This window comes from Caloenas nicobarica, chromosome 1 (genome assembly GCF_036013445.1).
Source record: "Caloenas nicobarica isolate bCalNic1 chromosome 1, bCalNic1.hap1, whole genome shotgun sequence".
NCBI classification, from domain to species: Eukaryota; Metazoa; Chordata; class Aves; order Columbiformes; family Columbidae; genus Caloenas; species Caloenas nicobarica.
Window position 1 is genome coordinate 207,720,770 of NC_088245.1, and position 18,816 is coordinate 207,739,585.

At 44.7% G+C, this 18,816-nt stretch overlaps 1 protein-coding gene across 3 annotated transcripts in view; it reads right to left on the reverse strand.

Moving 5' to 3' along the window:
• Positions 1-1,144: 1,144 nt before the first annotated feature.
• Positions 1,145-18,816, reverse strand: part of RAB30 (RAB30, member RAS oncogene family) — a 52,429-nt gene continuing 34,757 nt past the window's right edge. Inside the window, exons 2-6 of one of the 3 annotated variants that reach the window (XR_010606520.1) lie at positions 15,947-16,047; positions 14,346-14,429; positions 9,709-9,892; positions 5,667-7,144; positions 1,145-2,423 (exon numbers count right to left, since the gene is read on the reverse strand). Coding sequence is in view for 1 of the 3 variants with exons in the window: in XM_065639998.1 (XP_065496070.1) it covers positions 6,894-7,144; positions 9,709-9,892; positions 14,346-14,429; positions 15,947-16,039 (612 nt within the window). In the remaining 2 variants the exon portion in view is untranslated. Of the gene's footprint in view, positions 7,145-9,708; positions 9,893-14,345; positions 14,430-15,946; positions 16,048-18,816 lie in introns of all 3 variants that reach the window. The other 2 variants (XR_010606518.1, XM_065639998.1) reach the window with 2 other exon arrangements.

Sequence of the window (18,816 nt, forward strand, 5' to 3'; positions counted from 1 at the left end):
CTTGGCTGCCGGGGACACTGTGACTGTTACATTTACTAAAGCTCATGCCAACAGTGCAACCCAGACTCTTGGAGATACTCACACCATGGCCCAAGTGACAGCTCAGAATGACTCTCCTCCTCCTCCACATGCCCACGCGTCTCCCTGGATGGAGAGCAGCATCCACCTGCCCACTGGAGATTTACTCGCACCAAACCACCACCAATTCTTAACACCCGAATCTCTCGTATTGGTCCTATAAGAAGGGAAGCATCCTCACAGGACGCCCTGCCTAAGAATGGGCTTATCAAATTAGGTTTATGTTCACCGTAAGAAACTCGAGGTGGCAAAGAAGATGAGCCACGGGTGCTCTTCCTTCTAGCTAAAGCAGGAGTTGGATCCCGTGGTTCATGCAATGAAACATGAGCACTATTGGGAAGGGACACATTCGTGGATAAAAGATACTGGAGGAATCAGGCTTTGAAAAGCTCCGAAGTTTGCGTTATGTGACACCAGACACACCAGAGCCCTTGATGACTGCCCATGAAAGCATAAGAGTACTTCTAACATCCCCTCCCCGCAGGGAACCATGTACAGCTAAAACTGTGACCGACACAGGTGTTGGACATGTCGGATGCTTGTGGGCATGGGCTGGACTCCAGAAGATGCTCGGCAGAGACACCACCATGGTGTGCTCACCAGCGTGCGTGTCCTTGGGAACATTAACCCAGGATAAGCAGTAGTGGAAAAGCAAAGTTGCAAATGGAAAGGTGGCATCTGCTTCTTGAGTTTAATTGTAGGATTACTCAGAGCTAAAATTGTCTTCTAAGCTTGCTGGAAAAGGATAACTGGTTCAACAAATGTGATCCCACCCATGTGAAAACAGAGACAACCTCTGAGTACAGTACAGCCAGCTCCTGTTTATCCAGACACATGAGCTGAGCTGTTAACCCTAGCTATACTCTCAAAACCAGTCTAATATTTCACTGACAACAATTACAGCCTAAATTACACTCACTGCCATCTCAGCATCTGCTCTATCTGGGTGACCTTTCCCCAGTTACCCAGCTGACCGTATTTGGAGGGGCAAACATTTGAAATGAGCTTTTTTTTCCTGGATCTGTGGCTCCCCATATGGAAAAACAAAACAAAACAAAAACCACTCTCAACTCACATGGCATAGTTTTTACTTCTGGTTTAAGTTATGACCCATTCACATGATGGCAGAGGCTGTGGTGGCATCCATGGGTGATGACAGCCCGCAATCCATCTCAACCAGATATAGTATAGTACAGCAAAGGAGGCTTTAGGTCAGTTCGACGAGGTGCTGATGAGCGAGGTAAGGCAGAGCAATGCCGCGGCTACTTTGGCAGCTTTGCATCATGGTCAGCATGATTACCCTGTTGTTTGTTTTCCTAGCCAAGATAAATCCTGAGCTGAGGCAGATGAGAGCTTTGTAACCTTTATGGTACATTTAACTACAGCTCGAGTGGATGATTGCAGTTCAAAGATGTGATCGGTTCCAGCTGAGGCTGCTGTGCTTAGGATGCACTAGTCACTTGTAGGAAAGCAAGTGTCTCCCTATCATGCATCATCATCAGAAAACAAGACTGTCCTTCAAAACGATGATCCTTTGCTGTTTGTGAACAGTAACTAGAGCAGCTAGTACCCGTAACAACAAGAGGACAGCCCTGACACAAGAAAGGTTGGCTGCAGGAGCCAAATTCGTTCAGATAAGCAAAGCTTACGAAAAACTAAGGAAAAAAACATTTTGATATAACATCTTTCACAGGGTTCTCGCTTCTAGAATTGATGGGAGTATTTATTTTGGCTACTGTGGGTTTTCTGATGAGCCCTTGTGTACATCAACATTTCAAAGAGTTTCCATATTTGCTCAGTAGGAATTCACAAAGTGTCCTCTGGAAAGACCTTTTCTAGCCAAATAAGCTCAAAAAGGTCTTTACTGGTAGAAGCAACACTTATACAGGTATTAGGGACTTTGATATTGAAAGCAATAGAATGCAGAAGAATCTCAGATGCGACTCATATTGAAAGCATTCCTTATTAAAATCCAGAGCAATCAAAATCTAAGTCATTGTGTTTGTTTGGTTTTTTTTTTAAAGAAGATGGGATTGAAGAAATCTTGAGTAGAACCACCCCTTTACTTGGCATTTTCTGCTCCACACAGTCGTGTTTCCCCTTGCACAAAGGGCTACAGCCCTCAGTCTGCCCCACAGCCAGGAGAGGGTTTCTGTGACAGTGTCTCCAGCCATATCCAACCACGATGGCACCACAGGTCCCCAAAGGGCAGCGTATCCTGCACGTTTGCTCAGCCTACTTCGACAGCTGGAGAATTTCACCTCTTTTCCAACTTAATTCAGTCTCTGACTACAGAAATCACGCCAGCTCAACAGCTCAGCCTGACTTGTGGGCAGTTCTTCATGCTGAAAAGAGAAGACAAGTGGAAAAGCAGCTGAACAAACAGCAGTCCTTAGGGATAATGAATAAGGCAAAGCCCAGTGGGTTTGACTATAATTGCATCCCTTGTCAGCAAAAGCTCGGGAAAGCCTGTTGTCCCATGTGTGTGCACCCACCGTGCTTCTGCACCACTGATTTCGACTTTCCCTCTTTTCAAATCACTGGCCCCTGTGTCAGCCCCACTCTGCTGCTGTTATTATTGATGCTGAAGGAATTCAATAGCCATTAACTACTAAACCTAGACTAGCAGGAGCCAACTGTTACCAATACAGCTATTTCCAAAAAGACAAACAGCACCAGCAGGCTGACAGATTTTAAGGGCTGTTTCGTGTGTTCTACAGCAAAGAACAAAGTATCTTGCCTGACAATTTGTCGTGTGTGGTTTTCATTAAATAATGATCACAAAGCCATTTTGCATTCAACACAAACACGTATTTGACTGCATGCTCAAACAACTTACCTGTAGATCAAATCAGGACTTTAACGTTAGAGGTAGGAAGAGGCACCCAGTGTAATCTTCCTTAAAGTTTGTAATTTCACTTTTTCCGTCGTAACTTTGTCCTGACCAGCATTTTTTTCCCTAGTGCTTGCTCTCCCGTGGGCAATATAAATAGGAAAAAGAGGGAGCCATGTCTTGTCCCAGTAAACTTGCAGTGTAAATACCCAACGCAAAATACTAGCGAGTGCTTCACAGGCAGTGATCTGAAGCACACAACAGTTGGTGATTTACCCAAGATCAGTTTGATTGAATCAGTGGCTGAACTGGAAAACAGAATTAAAACCATCCAGTCTTCAGCAGATTATTTTACTAATCTTTCTAAACAGGTTTGCTAGATAAAGCAAACATTGGTTGACCATCTAACATTGGCTTCTGCTTGGAGCTACTCGTTGTGCTAAGAAGTTTATAGAAGTGGTCTCGTTACGGGACTACTATAAAACTAACATTCACCCAGAAATAAGATTACTCCATGGCTGTGAATGTATCACCCTGAAAACACATCAAAATCTAGCAACCACACTAAATGAAATGCCTTGTTCTCTTGATGGTAGAGAACATTTCCAGTCAAATTTGGCCCTATTATATCAACTCCGCATGGCTTTTGGACACTCAACCCAGCAAGCATCAGAAAGCTTCTACGGACAGTTCTCTCAAAAATCCACTCATCTAGTGAGGTGTTGGCCATAGATGATTGTCAGATAACTGGGATTTGTATTTTTTTAATCTCTTTTTATTTTTCAAGACTTTCACCACTGTGCCACACCACTAAGTTGTCATTAGCAGCTGATAAAGCTCTTTTTCTGGTCAGGAAGCCTTCAGCAGTAGACCAGACTGCAGAAGAGAAGATCAACCCTCAATGCTACAAGGAAAGGTGGGTTGTACACACTAGAGAGGTATTTTAAGGTGTACAAAAATAACTCCTGCAAATGAGTTACTACAATAAAATATCAATTCTTCAACAGGTGGTGTGCTAACTGCAGAAAAAGAGGCAAGTTTCAAACTACAGCTTTGGCTTATGACCTTATAAAACGTTGCACATTGCACTGTTGTTCCCTTTCAACTTTTAAAGTCTACCTAGAATAAAACTTAAAAGGAATCAGTTCAGATTTGTCCCTGGAGAAGTCAGATACTTCACTGTAACATCGGCCCACCTGCAACACTCCACCCTTCTGCAAGTGCACATCCCTGTCTGGAGATAGAGTCCTTACGTGGAGAAGACTTGCTACCAATAAAAAGAACCACCACTTGGAGGTTGCTAGTAGGCAGCTAGTCTCCAAAATAATCACCTACAGGTTAGTAAAATACTGGAAAAAGAGACTAAGCCTTCTAGAAACCTCAGAGTGAATATCCAAGAAAATAGTTATTAGTTTCTGCTATTTGACCAGTTCAGCTTGCTCAGTCATGATAATGTGTTGGAGTTCAACCTCCAGAAGTGAAGCAAGGAGCACTTGAAATTGCATTTATAATGGTACTCAGCAGGAATGTAAAGTACCTGCCCAGCTTTGATGCTTTTGGAAAACAAGGCTGAGGAACCCACAGATGTTTCAGTGGGCAGTCTCCTTCCTCCTCGATTACCTCAATCAACCAGCCCTGCCCTATTTGTTATCAATCATATCCTGACAAATGCAGTATCTGAAGAGTAAGAGCTTTTACAAATTAAATATATGTAATCATTATTTTTTAAACTCAAGTGTGCCCTTACATGTCACACACCGAGTCTTGCTCTAAGCAGCAACCTAAAAGCTGTGCAGAAACAGCTGTCTCAGAGTTGGGTGGTCTCCACAACCTCAGATGAGGCTGCATTTGGCAATTTGGGGAGCCCTCAAGACAGACAGGGCCCTTCAGCACAGGCTGTATCACACAGCCCAGCAGAAGCCGCAAGTCCCACAGGTTTCTACATCCTCTGCATTACACCATAAGCAGAGATTGAAAAAGATCAGTAGAGGCCAGCGCAGATGACGTGTACCCCAACATCTCACACAGCAGCACTTTGCCAAGTGTTACCTAAATGACAAACAAGCCTTGTACTACAACTTCTACACCTTCATTTTACCACTAGTCATAAAAGAAGAAAGTTACCTAAAAAAACGGCAAGAAAATATTAAAAGTGATGATATGACACACAGGTCCCCTCTCTCTGACACACAGAGTCGGCTCCTCATTACAGATCAAAGGCACAACATGATACAGCCCAAAGAAGTCTTTTCAGGAAAATGTGAAAAAGTATTTTTAAATGCCTCTTTTTTTATTGTTACTCTTTTCAAAAAAAGTACTTACTGGCAGCTTTTTATGTCAATACAAAAGCTCTGTTATAATCTTCAGTAAATGCCAAATAATATTAAACTGATTAACTCAAAATTACAGCATATCACAGCCATGTAGTTGCCAGGAGAGATTTATCCAGATTAGCTAAACTGAACTCAAACTTCTAAAAACCTTTTTTTTCATGTGTGCATTCACTACCTTCCAAATTTGTTTTAACATCAACCTGTAAATTTGCAATGCATTATTCACATATGGCACTAGAGGTGTAATAACATCGCAAACTCCATAGTGCTTCCACTTCAAGGGTTTTGTAGAAATTGCCTAAACAGTTACACATACACTGGAGTCTGGGATTAAGAGTACAAAGCATCAAGTAAATATAATGACTTTACAGCCCTGAACCTGAAAGCTACTCTAGCAGAGAGACCAGAAGCCAAGAAAATACCTTCAAGAGCATCCTGGAGAGCAGCTCCACCAGGTGAGCGCTGGATCGGTCAGACACAGAATGACACCCACTTGCAACCCATCACTATTTCCACTTAGCATAAAAAAAACCAAACCTCCTCTACAAAATTGTACACCTGCCTTTCAACAAGAACTGTATCTACAAGCTTTATTTTTAAGCTGGAGACACTGCAGAACTGCCGCTTCAAACCATGCTCTCTTTGAACCCTTACACACAATCCGTGTGCGCACAAGATTTTGGTCATGTCTGGCATGCTTTTTCCAACTCAACCAATCACATTTCCCAGGGGTAGGTTTTTTTACGTTAGGACATGACTAATTAGAGGAGGAAGAGTTAATTTTTTTATTTATTTCTGGAAAGTCTTTTCATCCTATGTTGGATATCAAAGAAGCACAGTCCTTTCCCACTCCGTTCAGGCCCAGAAAAAGAGGTAACGAGATTTTTTTTTTTTTTTTTAAATGAACAGTGCTTATTAGTGTTTTTCCCCTAACCAGTCCAAGTTACACATTCAGAGGACAATAATGTAGTAAGACTACGTTTGGTCTATGGAATATTTGCTGAACTGCTAGCACCAAAAGGAGCAACTGAGCTGTATCCATGTCATCTTAAATCTTGAAAACGTTGATATATGTAACTTTTTTTTTTAATTCCATGTTTATGAAAGTGCCTGTAGATGAGAGACATAATACTATTTCAAACACCAGAGTCCTCCATGGAGATGCGCGGGCAGACACTATATACATGTCTTAGGAGCTCACTCTCTGGCAGCCCAGAAGATTGCCACTGTAGCCCAGGATCGGTGTTCATTGTTGGTTTTTTTCTTCCTTTTTTTAATTTTAGAAAGGATCAAACACATTGCTCTGCAAGAGAGATTCTGATCTCTTCAGTATCTTCTTCAAGAGAGGCTGCTCTAGTCTCCCACCGAAGAAAACGCAATAGCTCATGTTCTGCATTACATGAAGCGCTTGGGCAACTCTCCTTCTCTTGCAGAGACTGCAAGAAAAATGAAATTTAAACCATATTATATTCTGCTACATTGCCATGCAGCTGGAGCCATCAGCCTGCCATGCTTCCAGGTCTGCAGCCTGACTCAGAGTGAGTCAGATGGGTCAAAGTGGCAGGAATTCCCTTCAAGGAGATAAATCCCAGGAAAAAAAAAATATTCCTCTTGGCCCATGGCAGAAGGGGTAATCACATGCCAGCTCTTTAATTAAAATTACAGCAAGTCAAGTAGCTGATGCTTTTCCCCTCTCCTGGTAAGGGGGATGAGACATTGTTCACAAGGGTGTTCTGCCGTGCCTCGCTGATCAACCTGCAGGCCAAGTCCAGGAAGAGTTTTTCCACATTATCCGACTCTTTTGCTGAGGTTTCCAGATAGTACATGTCCTGCGCCTCGGAGAACTCTGCAGCTCTTTGCTGGGAGACTTCCCTCTTATCAGCTAAATCAATTTTATTACCTGCATTGATAAAAAATTTTAGAAGGAAAATTAATTTGACTTCCAAAACGAGAGAAACAGAGGTTGATAAGAGATATAGAGTTTGGTGGTTTATTCATGTACGGAGTGTGGGTTTGATGTAAAACTCGTAGTGCTTTCTCTCCCTTCCAAATAACGGATACATGTGACCCAGTTCCTTTAATATCAGCTCATTTAATGGAATATGCCCTGTGAACATCCCAGTTAGTTAGCTTCAATTTAGCACCAGTGCATCTGTTTGCTGCTATCAACCAACATTAAAGGATTTCCATTTTTAATATCTACTGAAAATTCTTCTGTTCTTGCTCCAAGGAGCACTTAAAATGTCAATTACAGCATGTGAGACACTAAATGTGATATTTCTCATGTCATTACAAGCTTCAAAAGAAGCCTGGCATGGAAGGCTGTTTTCCTATTTAAATATTCCCGTGAAGGATTTGGCTGTGGAGGCTGAAGATGGATGGGCTTGGGGGGCACCTGCAGAGCAAAGTGGGGAGAGAAACCAGCCTCTGCCTTCAGAGAGCTCAGTTCGGCAAAGAGTTGATTAAAGCCTCGAGCAAGCGTCTGATACGATTATACCTTGTTACTGGCCACTTCACTTCAAACATGATGCTTTTGCCATAAATTAATCTTATAAGACAGATAATGGACCAGGACCTGTGATAAAAAGGGCCTGTGTTCATGGACTCAGCAGGATCAGGAGGAAACATCTCCTGGGCTCATTTCCACCAGCAATTTTATGAGAATTAGTAGGAGGAGAAGACTGCGCTTCCACTGGCAAGCCCTGTCTCATTGCCTTCCTCTCATGAGACATCTCCTTTCTTTTCTGACAAAACAGTTTCTCGGACCTGCTGCACACACTGAAGTTAACTTTCTAACCAGACTGTCACTCAGCACAAGTAGTTTATGGGTGTCACCATCTTCAAAGCGTGTGTTATGACTGTTACGTATATTTTGTGCTGTAGATGCTGATAATTCACCTAACATTCACATGCCATACTCCTTATACTCCATGAGCAGGGTTTCTTGTATGGAATCTCTTTAAATCCCACCGCTCACTTGCAATACCACTGGGGCATGTAAAACTCAAAAGATTTTTTTTAAAGACACCTTGACCACATTCTACAATCATCTAGATTTTTTTCTTTTAAACAGCAAACTATTAAAGGTGATGTCAACGCTGCAGCACTGGGGCTTTCCCCAAATTATTTTTCCACTGTTCTTTATATGTTCTTGGGCTTTTAAAAGCCAAGTCCTGAGTATCAGATGCTGGAAGCAGAGCATGGAAAAGCACAGGCAGACAAAATACCCTTCACCTTGCTTGTAGCAGACAGAGGGCCTGAAGTCTGCTTCAGCTTGAGTTGAAGCTCTGCAGATTAACATAACATTCAGTTGTTTATTTTTAGTATCCCTAAAATCCATGCAAAAGTACCCAGTTTTCCACGTCTGCACCACCTACGAATGCTACCATCCACACAGTCATCACATCCTGACCTGGTTCTCAGATCCTGACCCACTTGAGACAAGATTGTGGTTGTCCCACGGCTATGGGGTACAGAATCACAGAATCACAGGATGGCTGGTGTTGGAAGGGACCTCTGGAGATCATCCAGTCCAACCCACCTGCTAAAGCAGGGTCACCAGAGCAGATCACACAGGAATGTGTCCAGGTGGGTTTGAATGTCTCCAGAGAAGGAGACTCTACAACCTCTCTGGGCAGCCTGTTCCAGGGCTCTGGCTCCTCAAAGTAAAGAAGTTTCTCCTTATGTTCAGATGGAACCTCCTGTGCTTCAGTCTGTGCCTGTTGCCCCTCATCCTATCATTGGGCACCACTGAAAGGGGTCTGGTCCATCCTCTTGACACCCACCCTGGAGATATTTATAACCATTGATGAGATCTCCTCTCAGCTTCTCTTCTCCAGGCTGAACAGACAGACCCAGCTCTCTCAGTCTTTCCTCATAAGAAAGATGCTCCAGACCGCCCAAATCAGCAACCTGCAGGCATCACCAGCTTCAGCAGATCCTCGTATACAGGGTGTTTCAAAAAGATGGACACAACTTGAAATCATGCTGCTTTGAAATTGGGTCCATCCTTTTGAAACACCCTGTATTTGTAGAGATCCAGACTGGGACTCACAAGGGACACTGCTCTGTTCTTAGCTCAGTTGGTAGCTGCACCATCAACGCTTTAGTCCCACATGGGACCAGCTGGTGGAAAGATCCACCTCCTCATGCAGTAACCTTAGACCCGAGACAGGACCACACTTCAAAAAGTGGCTGTGGTGTCCTGAACATCAGCATCTTGGGGTTATTTGCAGAAGGAATGGTCCGAGCACTGGGTATAAGTCACGGGCTGTATCCTGTGCCCACCCACAGTTACAACTGTTTGGGAACAAGATCCCCCGCAGCAGTTTGAGCATCCTGCCCCACCAACTCACACAGATGCCACGTTTTCCCCCTGCTGACACCTCCATCTGCCACCAACCCCTCGACACGCACAGCTCACCCCCTCGTCACGCCACCCCACCAGGGACCACCGTCGCTTACCCACTAGCACAGTAATGACTTTATTGCTGGCATACTGCTCGATTTCCCGCAGCCACTCGGGGAGACACCGGAAGGATTCTTCACAGGTGATGTCGTACGTCAAGATTAACGCGTTAGCGCTGCGATAATAACTCTGCGTGATGGACCGGAATCGCTCTTGTCCTGCCGTGTCCCAGATCTGCAGCTTTTGGTGTAACAACAAAGGGTGGTAAAAAGGAAAAAAAAAAAATTAACTTTTTTTCATAGCAGCACTGTTCTGACCTGAAAAAAACCCCTTCAGGGTAAAACCAATGCTAGGAAAGCAAATAGCTTTTGTCCCCTTTGGCTTCCCCTCTCCCAGCATTTTTTGTTTCCATTCCTGCACTTGTGGATTGAAATGCAAGGCACGAAGTCAGCTGGCACCACAGCCCACGGCCCCTGGAAGCTGCAGGTCTATGGGCTTTCATGTGGCTTCTACCATCTCCCTCCACTATGGACAGAGCTGCTGGCCTGGAATTACAATGCAAGAGCTGGAAGGAGAAAGTCACTTTTCCTGCCCCTGAAGTCCAACTAACAGCATCATCCATCCCAAGAAGCAATGAGAAAGCCTCTCCTCTTGCTTCCAAAGTTATAGTTATCCTGAGATGATGCACTGGTGGGTGGAAACCATGAGACTGAGCAAGGAGCTCAGCTGAAGGCTGACCCAAGGGCTCCAACATGTTTCTTCTCTACAACTTCATCCATCTCACCCTGTTCCTCACTGCCTGCCATCCCGACATGTCAAACTGGTTGACGTGTCCTTAACTATATCAAAGAGGTCAGGAGTGTCTGCCAGCCCTTCGGATCCAGACAGACAACACACTTCTCCTAATAAAAATGAAACTCATACTGTTTTTATGATTTGACCATCTGATAGTTTTTGGTGGGTCACCAAAATCTCAGTTCTTCAAAAAGGCAAAGAAACAAACATCCAAAATTAAACCATTTCAGCATAAAAGATTACTTCTCTGCTTCAACTTCTATTTTTTTAAAGCACCCCTCCTTGGAATTAAATATGTGAAAGGCTGATTTCCAGACAGAATCCTGTGTACTTTGGAAAGAAAAAGGTAAAGCATTTGAGATTTTTTCCATACATTCAGCATCCTGTAACGGAGAAAACCTTATTCTTGCCCAGTTCCAAAATCAAACTATGCCAGCTACTCATAATAAATGTGTTAGTTTGAAATGAGAGCTCCCAGTAGCAGCTTTCAGATGTGGGTTATGATTTTGAAAAAGTACATTTTTGCAGAGAGAGTACTTCATGGCTGGCTCACAGCTCTTGGGCACCTTTGTGCTTAATCTCCTGGCACAGTTGCATTTAAATGACTGAACCTGGCACCTGCAGTTAACTGACATACAAAACCAGCAGTGAAGTCACTTACATGTGAAATTCAGGTAACAAATGGGTCCCCATTAAAACAAACCAGGCTCCAAACTCCGGCAGGTGGAAAAATACAGATAATTTTGTTGTCACTCAGCTGTTTTCTAACTGGCTTCAGCCATGAGTCCACCTGTGAGCTGGGTGCAGAAGGCAGGGAAGAGCCCCTGACCTCATAGCCACGGATAAACTCTGCCTGCACACAAAATGCACATCTCACACTTCGACCCACTGATTGCCTCTGCCAAATAAAATATTTTACAGCAACCATTTCACTTGTATCGCTTTTTTTTCCAGAGGAACCAAAGCACAGTGCCTGACTCAGCTGAAAGAAAACGTCGATGTTTATTTTCTTGGAGCCAGCTGATGCTTCCTGCTCTCCCAACATTTACATATACATTTAACTTTATGCATATGAACATTCCCACCAAGTGCAATAGGATCACAGGTCCGTATAGTACAGCCCTCTGCAGCACTGAGGATTTTTAGCTTTGACAAGCCTGATAATTGCTGTCTACTTGGCTTGAATTTCTGTAGCCTCTTAGCACATGTGTTGTACATATTTTTGGTTTTACTAGGAAAGGCCAGGCAGACCAAAAGACGCCTCGACTGCACAGCTCTGTCTCAGCTCATCTCTCAGCGAGCTTTAGTCGCTGCCCGTATCCGATACGGCTCATACAGAGCTTTTTCATGCTAGCAAGTCCCTTCTCCACTGACTTCCAAATGCAATTTTGAAAGCTGGAAAGTATTTTTCCCTGGAAATCTATCATTTCTTTTCAAATCTGAAAAATCTTTTCAGTAAGCAGCTCTGGTCTCTCCTCCTGGATCCCAACAGACATGCAAGAGATGCTGCCCGGCACAGGAGCGGAGTCAGGGCTTGGGCACCATGAAATGAGCCAGCAGTCAGAGAATTGCCTCATTCGACTGGGATGTCATTTTTATTGCTCTGCGCTCTGAGTCATTCCTACTTTTCTCACTCATTAAATGTTTATTCTCACTAGCACTGCTTACTCAAAGTTTCAGCTGCAAGATCACTCCCTGAAAGAAATCCGTTTGCCTTTCAGACTCCAGAAGGCTCATTCAAATACCCAAACATGTCGTGCTAAGCTTCCTCCCAAGCTTGGTCATTGTGGCTGAGCTCTGGCAACTCCAATTTACTCCGCTGGTAGGGTCAAGAGAGGGACTTCGATTTAACAACTCATTATTTGTGACGTGAAATATGGCTTGTGTACCACCTACCACTTGCTAAGGCTCTGTGAAACACAAGCCAGCCCCAAGGTGATTAAGAAAGTATGTTGCTTTGGTGGACACTTATGCATTTATCAGATGTTTGCAGGGGTTTACCACACTGACAAGTTTGAATTTAGCTTGTAGAGTTTCCCTGAACCATCCTTGCCCCTGAGATAGCCCATGTTGGCACAACTGCTCCCAACTTTCTCCTAAGGAGTTTGCATCCTCGGTCCAGGCTAGTCTTAAAATAGGATTATGTCATGGGAGCAACAAGTCAAGCACAGAGAAACTTAGGGTGAGTTCGCCTGTCCAAAAACCAGACATCAGATATAAGCGATGTTCTTAAGGCTCCATCTGTACTTGACAGGGAACCAGATGCTTGGAAAGGAGAGGTGTCTGAAGTGGATGGGACTGATCTTCCTTGAGATTGCTTTTCTCTCTCCACTGACCAGGACAATCTCAAGACAGCTGGTTTAAGCCAGGTACATAAGAAAAAAAAATAAGTACTGCACTGAAGGTGGAATTCAAGCTATCTACCAGTTTAGATCCACTGGCACTGGTTTTGGCAGAAAGCAGCATCTCTGCTATCTGAGGAGCCTGGACAAACAGCATCCATGTCCTGGCCAACCCCGCTACACCAGATGCCTGCTAATGAGCATTGCAACCACTGACTAAGCCCTGGGACCACAGGGGCTACACGTGATCCTCACTGCACTCCTGCCTGCTGCTCTGTCCCACTTGCACAGCGGTGTGCTGAACATTAACTCGCTCGTTATCGCAGGAAGATATTTACACTTCTTCACCTTCACCTGCTTAAGCTGGAAGGTCTTCTGGTCAAGGACCATCACCTGCCATAGGTTTGTACAGCTCCTCAAGTAGCAGGGAGGCTTTTAAAGTCTGTCTTAAACTGAGGAATGAGTGCATCATCTGATTTTCTTCTCAAAAAAACCCTGCACTCAATTACAAATGAAAAAAAACCAAAACAACAGGGTTGAAAATCTGCACAAGTCCACTGTGTTCATCCCAGCACAAGCTTAAAAATGGGTCTTGATGTCACATCCAGCTGCTGCCACTCTCCCATTTGCTCACCAGTAGGTTTGATGAAGGCAGCAAGGGGAAACAACCCCAGTTTTAACCTTGATGCACCTGGATTTAATGTAGGCAGTGTAATTCCAGGAGCAGCCCAGGGACCCTAGGCACTTTGACATTAGAGGTTCAGATAACCATACTCTTCTCTCGCCTCTTGAGCGCCACAGTAGCTGTAGCAAAATCTCTACTAATGAATGAAGCAATGGCAGATAATGTTTCCAGGCACTGGAACCCAACCATGGATCCCATTAAAGCATGAGAATGGTTCCTGGTGTGTTTTGAGACCCAGGCAAAGTAGCTCTGCCAAGTGATGCTCAGGCTCAGTTTGGGAGTTAGAACAGGACAGAGACGATTTCCCAGCAGCAGTTTGGTTGCAACCACCCTATTTTGGAGAGTGAAGGAGTGGATATTGCCCTTCTCACTTCAATCCATTGATCAAAGCATCAGTATTGTCACCATTTCAACTTCTCCCAAATCCTTAACTCGGCAGAAGTGGAAGGTAAGCCTCCATTGTGCAGAACCATGCAAGTCCAGAAGCCTGCTCTCCTCCACCGGCCATCTCAGGAGCTCACAGGAGAAGACCTTCACCAAACATGTCCCAGTGGGAACACGACAGATTTCGGTTTATCAGAAATGCTGTAAGTGGAGGTTGCACTGAAGCACGTCTTTGCACCTCCTCAACCACAGCCAGGGATAATCTCAGCATCTCCTAAGCAAGGATAGAGTTTTGCAAGTTCTCCCCTTTTCCATTTTCTCCTTTAGAGCAGGTTCACTGTTACAATCATGCTGGTAATTGTGAAGAGGGGTGCAAAGATCATTAGCCCCAGCATTGCCATATAGCCCTGTGCTTCCCCACGTGCCTTCCAGCGAGAAACCTCAGCTACAGGACTGTCCCACAAGTCGAAAACCATCAGGCTCCTACCTTTACTTTTTCACCATTTATCTCCACGGTTTTAATCATGAAGTCAACCCCAATTGTGGCTCCTTGACCTGGTGGGAAAAGCCCCTGAAAGAAAAGAGTTTTGTTAAGTAAATTTCTGTAGCTGTCTGAGTGCCCATCCTCACGCTTTTCCATCCCCAAAACTATTTCTCCCTTGTTCTCTTCCCCAGACACATTTCCATCATATTTAGAGAGGAAAATGTGACATTTCCCCAGCATAAAGGTTACCACAATTCAACACCATGGTGCTTCCGTGCCCACACATCCCTAGTCATGTAGCATGTCATTGACTTGAGAGGTGGGAAAACTGGAGAAAAGAAGGATGCATACAGGGGAAAATAGAGGAGGAAAAGCCTTTCTGCTTCTGTGCAGCTAGAAGTGTCAGGGGAAGGGTAGGTGGGGACCCTCCATCCTACTTCCCAACCCCTTGAAAGAGGTGGGAGCACTCATGTGGGATGAGATGCCTTTGCTCCTGCAACCTCACACCTTCCCTCTCCCTTCCACCACACACCACAGCATGGAAGGGCATTTCTGGCAGCTCCCAGCACCACAGGCAGACCCCTGCACAGCATTTTGGGAGAAAAGCACAGAGCCAGCCACTACTGGTGCCACAGCAATGGCAAGGGCTGACATGATGGTTCTTAGGGACATGGTTTAGTGCTAGAGTTAGGTTATGGTTGGACTTGATGATCCTGAGGGTCTCTTCCAACTGAAAAGATTCAGTGATTCTGGTGATATTTGATTGCAGAACCATTGGAAAGGAGAAACAGCAAACAAACAAACAAAATAAAAAGAGCTTTTTGATTTCTGGTGTTTAGGTCTACAAAGTCATGTTGATTTTGGGGCACATCCATCCCCTACTGCAGCTGCACTGTCGAAGCACAAGGAGCAGAAGTGGCCAGACATTTCTGCGGTTAACCCTTTGGAGTTGATGTGCACTTGGAGAGTGTTTAACATCACTATGACTTTAAAACTGATATTAACGCTGAGGGGGGAAATTACCGACAATTCCTAGTGGAGAGCGCAACAAAAACCTACAACTTGTGTTTTAAGGTGTATCATGCAAAGCCTTATCTTGCCCCAGATCACAGAAGCCTGGTCCTATCCCCGTTACTATGCCATAAAAAAGGTCTGGTGTTTAACTGGACTGGCAGACCAGGACCCAGATTATTTAATTAGTGGTAAATAACAAGGAAAGCTTTGTGCAGCAAGGGTTGGGGAGAAAGTGGAGAAAGTGGTACATGGGAGCACATCAGAAGATGTGCTGGTCCTTATAACTGGTCCAGAGCACCTCCAAATTAGGAGTTGTCCCAGTGGCTTTCAGAGGGGACTTTCTGTCTTTGGAGAGGGATGAGCCTTCTCCAACACAAGATTCCCCAACAGGGCTCAGTACAGCACTAGACACAGAGATGCTGCTTGTGCTAGTGTGTAGCTATAGGTGATGCATACACCGAGAATGTGCACAAATTATTTTAGAGCTGCAGTGCCAGTGGAGCCCTTGGTACACAGCCACAGGCTCCACGCTCCTGTCCCAGTGCTGTCCCCACCCCGACATCCCATGTCCCAGAGGTGGCCAACCTTACCTGAGTGAAGCGACGGACTAAGCAGGTCTTCCCCACACCGGCGTTGCCAATTAAAACAATTTTGAAGAGGAAATCATAATCTTCCATACTCATTTACGCAGCTGCAAGAGAGACAGAGAGCACAACACAATGTGAACCGAAGTGGCGGGGAAATGCCTTCTTATTCCTGCTGAACTTTATTCCTCCAAATACTCTGAACAAAGGTCTCCTGGCACACGTGTGCATCCTCAGATAAGGGAGAAGAGCCCTTCCCGCTCCAAGCTGGAGCGTCCGCGTAGTTCAACATCAGCTGCTGCGAAACCTCAGCCACGTTTCAGCTTTCGTGCAGCCTCACCTGGCTGCCTGTGAATCAGAGATGCTGGTTCTCAGGGTTCCAAGCAACACTCCACAAGCCTGAGCCACCATTTCCTAGATTTCCTCAAATGTTTGTTTCCCTTCTAAGTGTGTCAGCTCCAAAGGACAAGGTAGACTTTGCCACATTGTCCGAGGGCATCGCATAATTTATTGTTGTTGGGGCAATACCCAGAAACCCCCCATGAGCTCCTCCAGGTGGGTGCTGGGTACCCACAGAGCACAGCTGGGCCACACATGAGGGCCAGACGGGGAAATCAAAATAATTTTAAAATAAAAGCAGCAGCATTTGCTTTAAAGACAGAATAAGCTCATTTGCTAAAATCTTAGTGGGGAGAGGGGCAACAGTTGAAGTACATTAAAACAGAATTTTAAAAAATATATTAAAAAATAATAGATGTTATTAGGAATATTACTACTGTGATAATTTTCTTTAGTTTTGTGAGGATAGCTTGCTTGGAGTAAAGCTCAAATGGGAAGTGAACACAGACAAGCCTGGGAGGGAACCCAGCACACATCCCCCCCACCATGTCCCATCTCCTTGGCAGGATGCGGACACTGATGTCTCAACAACGTCACAGGAGATGCGCAGGGTTGCCTCCATGGATGAGGACTTACAGGGCTTCCTTAGGCCACTTGAAGTGTGGGGAGGACAGAACAAATAAATATAGAGTTTGCTGTGGCTGAGCAAGGCATGAGGGACAAGTACCCACACCTGCATCTCCAGCGCACCCAATGGTGCCACCAACACCGTGACCAGAGAAGGGGTCTGCAACCTTCGAGAAAAGCAACAACAGGCAGAGGAGACTTGGAGATTTTAGGCAGACAGAAAAACTCATGGACAAGGGAGCAGAAGGGCAGTGTCCAAACTCAGCTGTGTCCAGGAGGATCCAGGTATTATACGTACTACCAAAGACCTGTCCTCAAGACTTGTCTGGGGTAATGGCACAAAAGACATAGGTAAGGAGACAGATTGACAAGGCACGAGTTGAGATACCAGGTAAGATGATACCTGAGTGTTGGTACCTAACCCATCAGCACGTAGAGATAAGGCACTAGAGGACAAGACAGAGCCAAAGATGGGAAGTGTAGGAGATGGGGGAGGGGAATATTAGAAATTGTCATCCTCAGTAAAGCTCCAGGTTGCTTAGAGGGCTTTTAGAGAGCCAATGAAGAAAATAAATGCAGCATGTGTGAAACAAGCTTCTCCCACTCAGCCCAAAGGCAGTGTCCTCTCCCACCGCCTCCAAAGGTCCTTCTTCAGGAGGATTCATTGCCACCCCCCTGTGGCTGCACACCAGAGGGCCCCACCATACAGCTGTGATGGATGGGCTTAGAGTCAAACAGCCAGAAAGTAAAGATTAGATGCAACAGTTAAACAGTTAAAACTATCAAACTAAACAGTATTCCCCTCTTGAAGTTGCCCTTCCAATGGATTTACTCAACAAGGCCTGGATTAGTTCCTGCCTCCTCAGAGATCTTACTATAGTTTTCTGATTCCTGCTCCCACCTGTTGGTTCCCAATCCCAATTGCTTTTTTCTTTTGTATTCCCAGCTGTCACTTCCTACCCGCTACGTCCTTGCTTCCATTCCCCAAACTAAACAGTTTCAGAACAAATATGAGGCCTTGGTACTTATTTTAAAAATGTTCTTTAAGCTCCAATGATTGTTTGCTGCTACCCTTATCTACAGTCATGCTGAATAAAGCTATAGCTAAATGGAAAGTTAAATGTATTCACGAGGTGTTAATGTCTACATCTTATTATTTGCAGTCTCTCAGAGAAAGCAAAAGTAACTACAAATAGTGCTATGCTAGAAACTGGTTTCTTGACCAACAACATTGCTTCAGCATGCAATGAACTGGTTCATTCTAAAGTGGTCACAGTTGTTGACAACAAGAGGCTTTGTATTTGAATATGGCACGTCTTTTGGTCCATGTGAAAACAAGTTTCAATGTTAAACATTTTCTGACACTTTGGAGTTCCTGTTGCTCTTCCCATTTTCTTTAGGTCAACATATGGTTCATGGCAATACTGTATAGGTCTAAAAATCTCTTTACTGGAAGTAGTCTGGGGTGCAACGCAGGTCCCACCAAAATGACTCTCCAAGCACCACGAAGATCCTGGTAGACCTGAAGGCAAAAGAGGCAAAAGACTGATTCAGCTCCACGTGATCCTCGGCCTTTCCAAGCAGCCTAAAAAAAGGCTAACCACATCAATTAGTGACTAATGATCTGCATTACGTCAGCAGGTGGTTAGCAGGGACACAGCTGAGTCACTACACAGACGTGTCACTTCACCTGGGCCAGTGACACAGCATGGCACTTGTCCTGCTGCTGCTTTGCTGAGCTGGAGCTACAGTCACCTGCAAAGCGCCCCCAAACAGCAGCAGCTGGAGCCCTTATCACAAGACCTCACAGCTCCCTCCTCTCTCTTAACACATGAAAGAATGGGACCTTAAAAAGCAGCCTCTAAAAATGCCCTTTTTTATTTTCTGGGGTTGTTATTTTGTGTAATTGT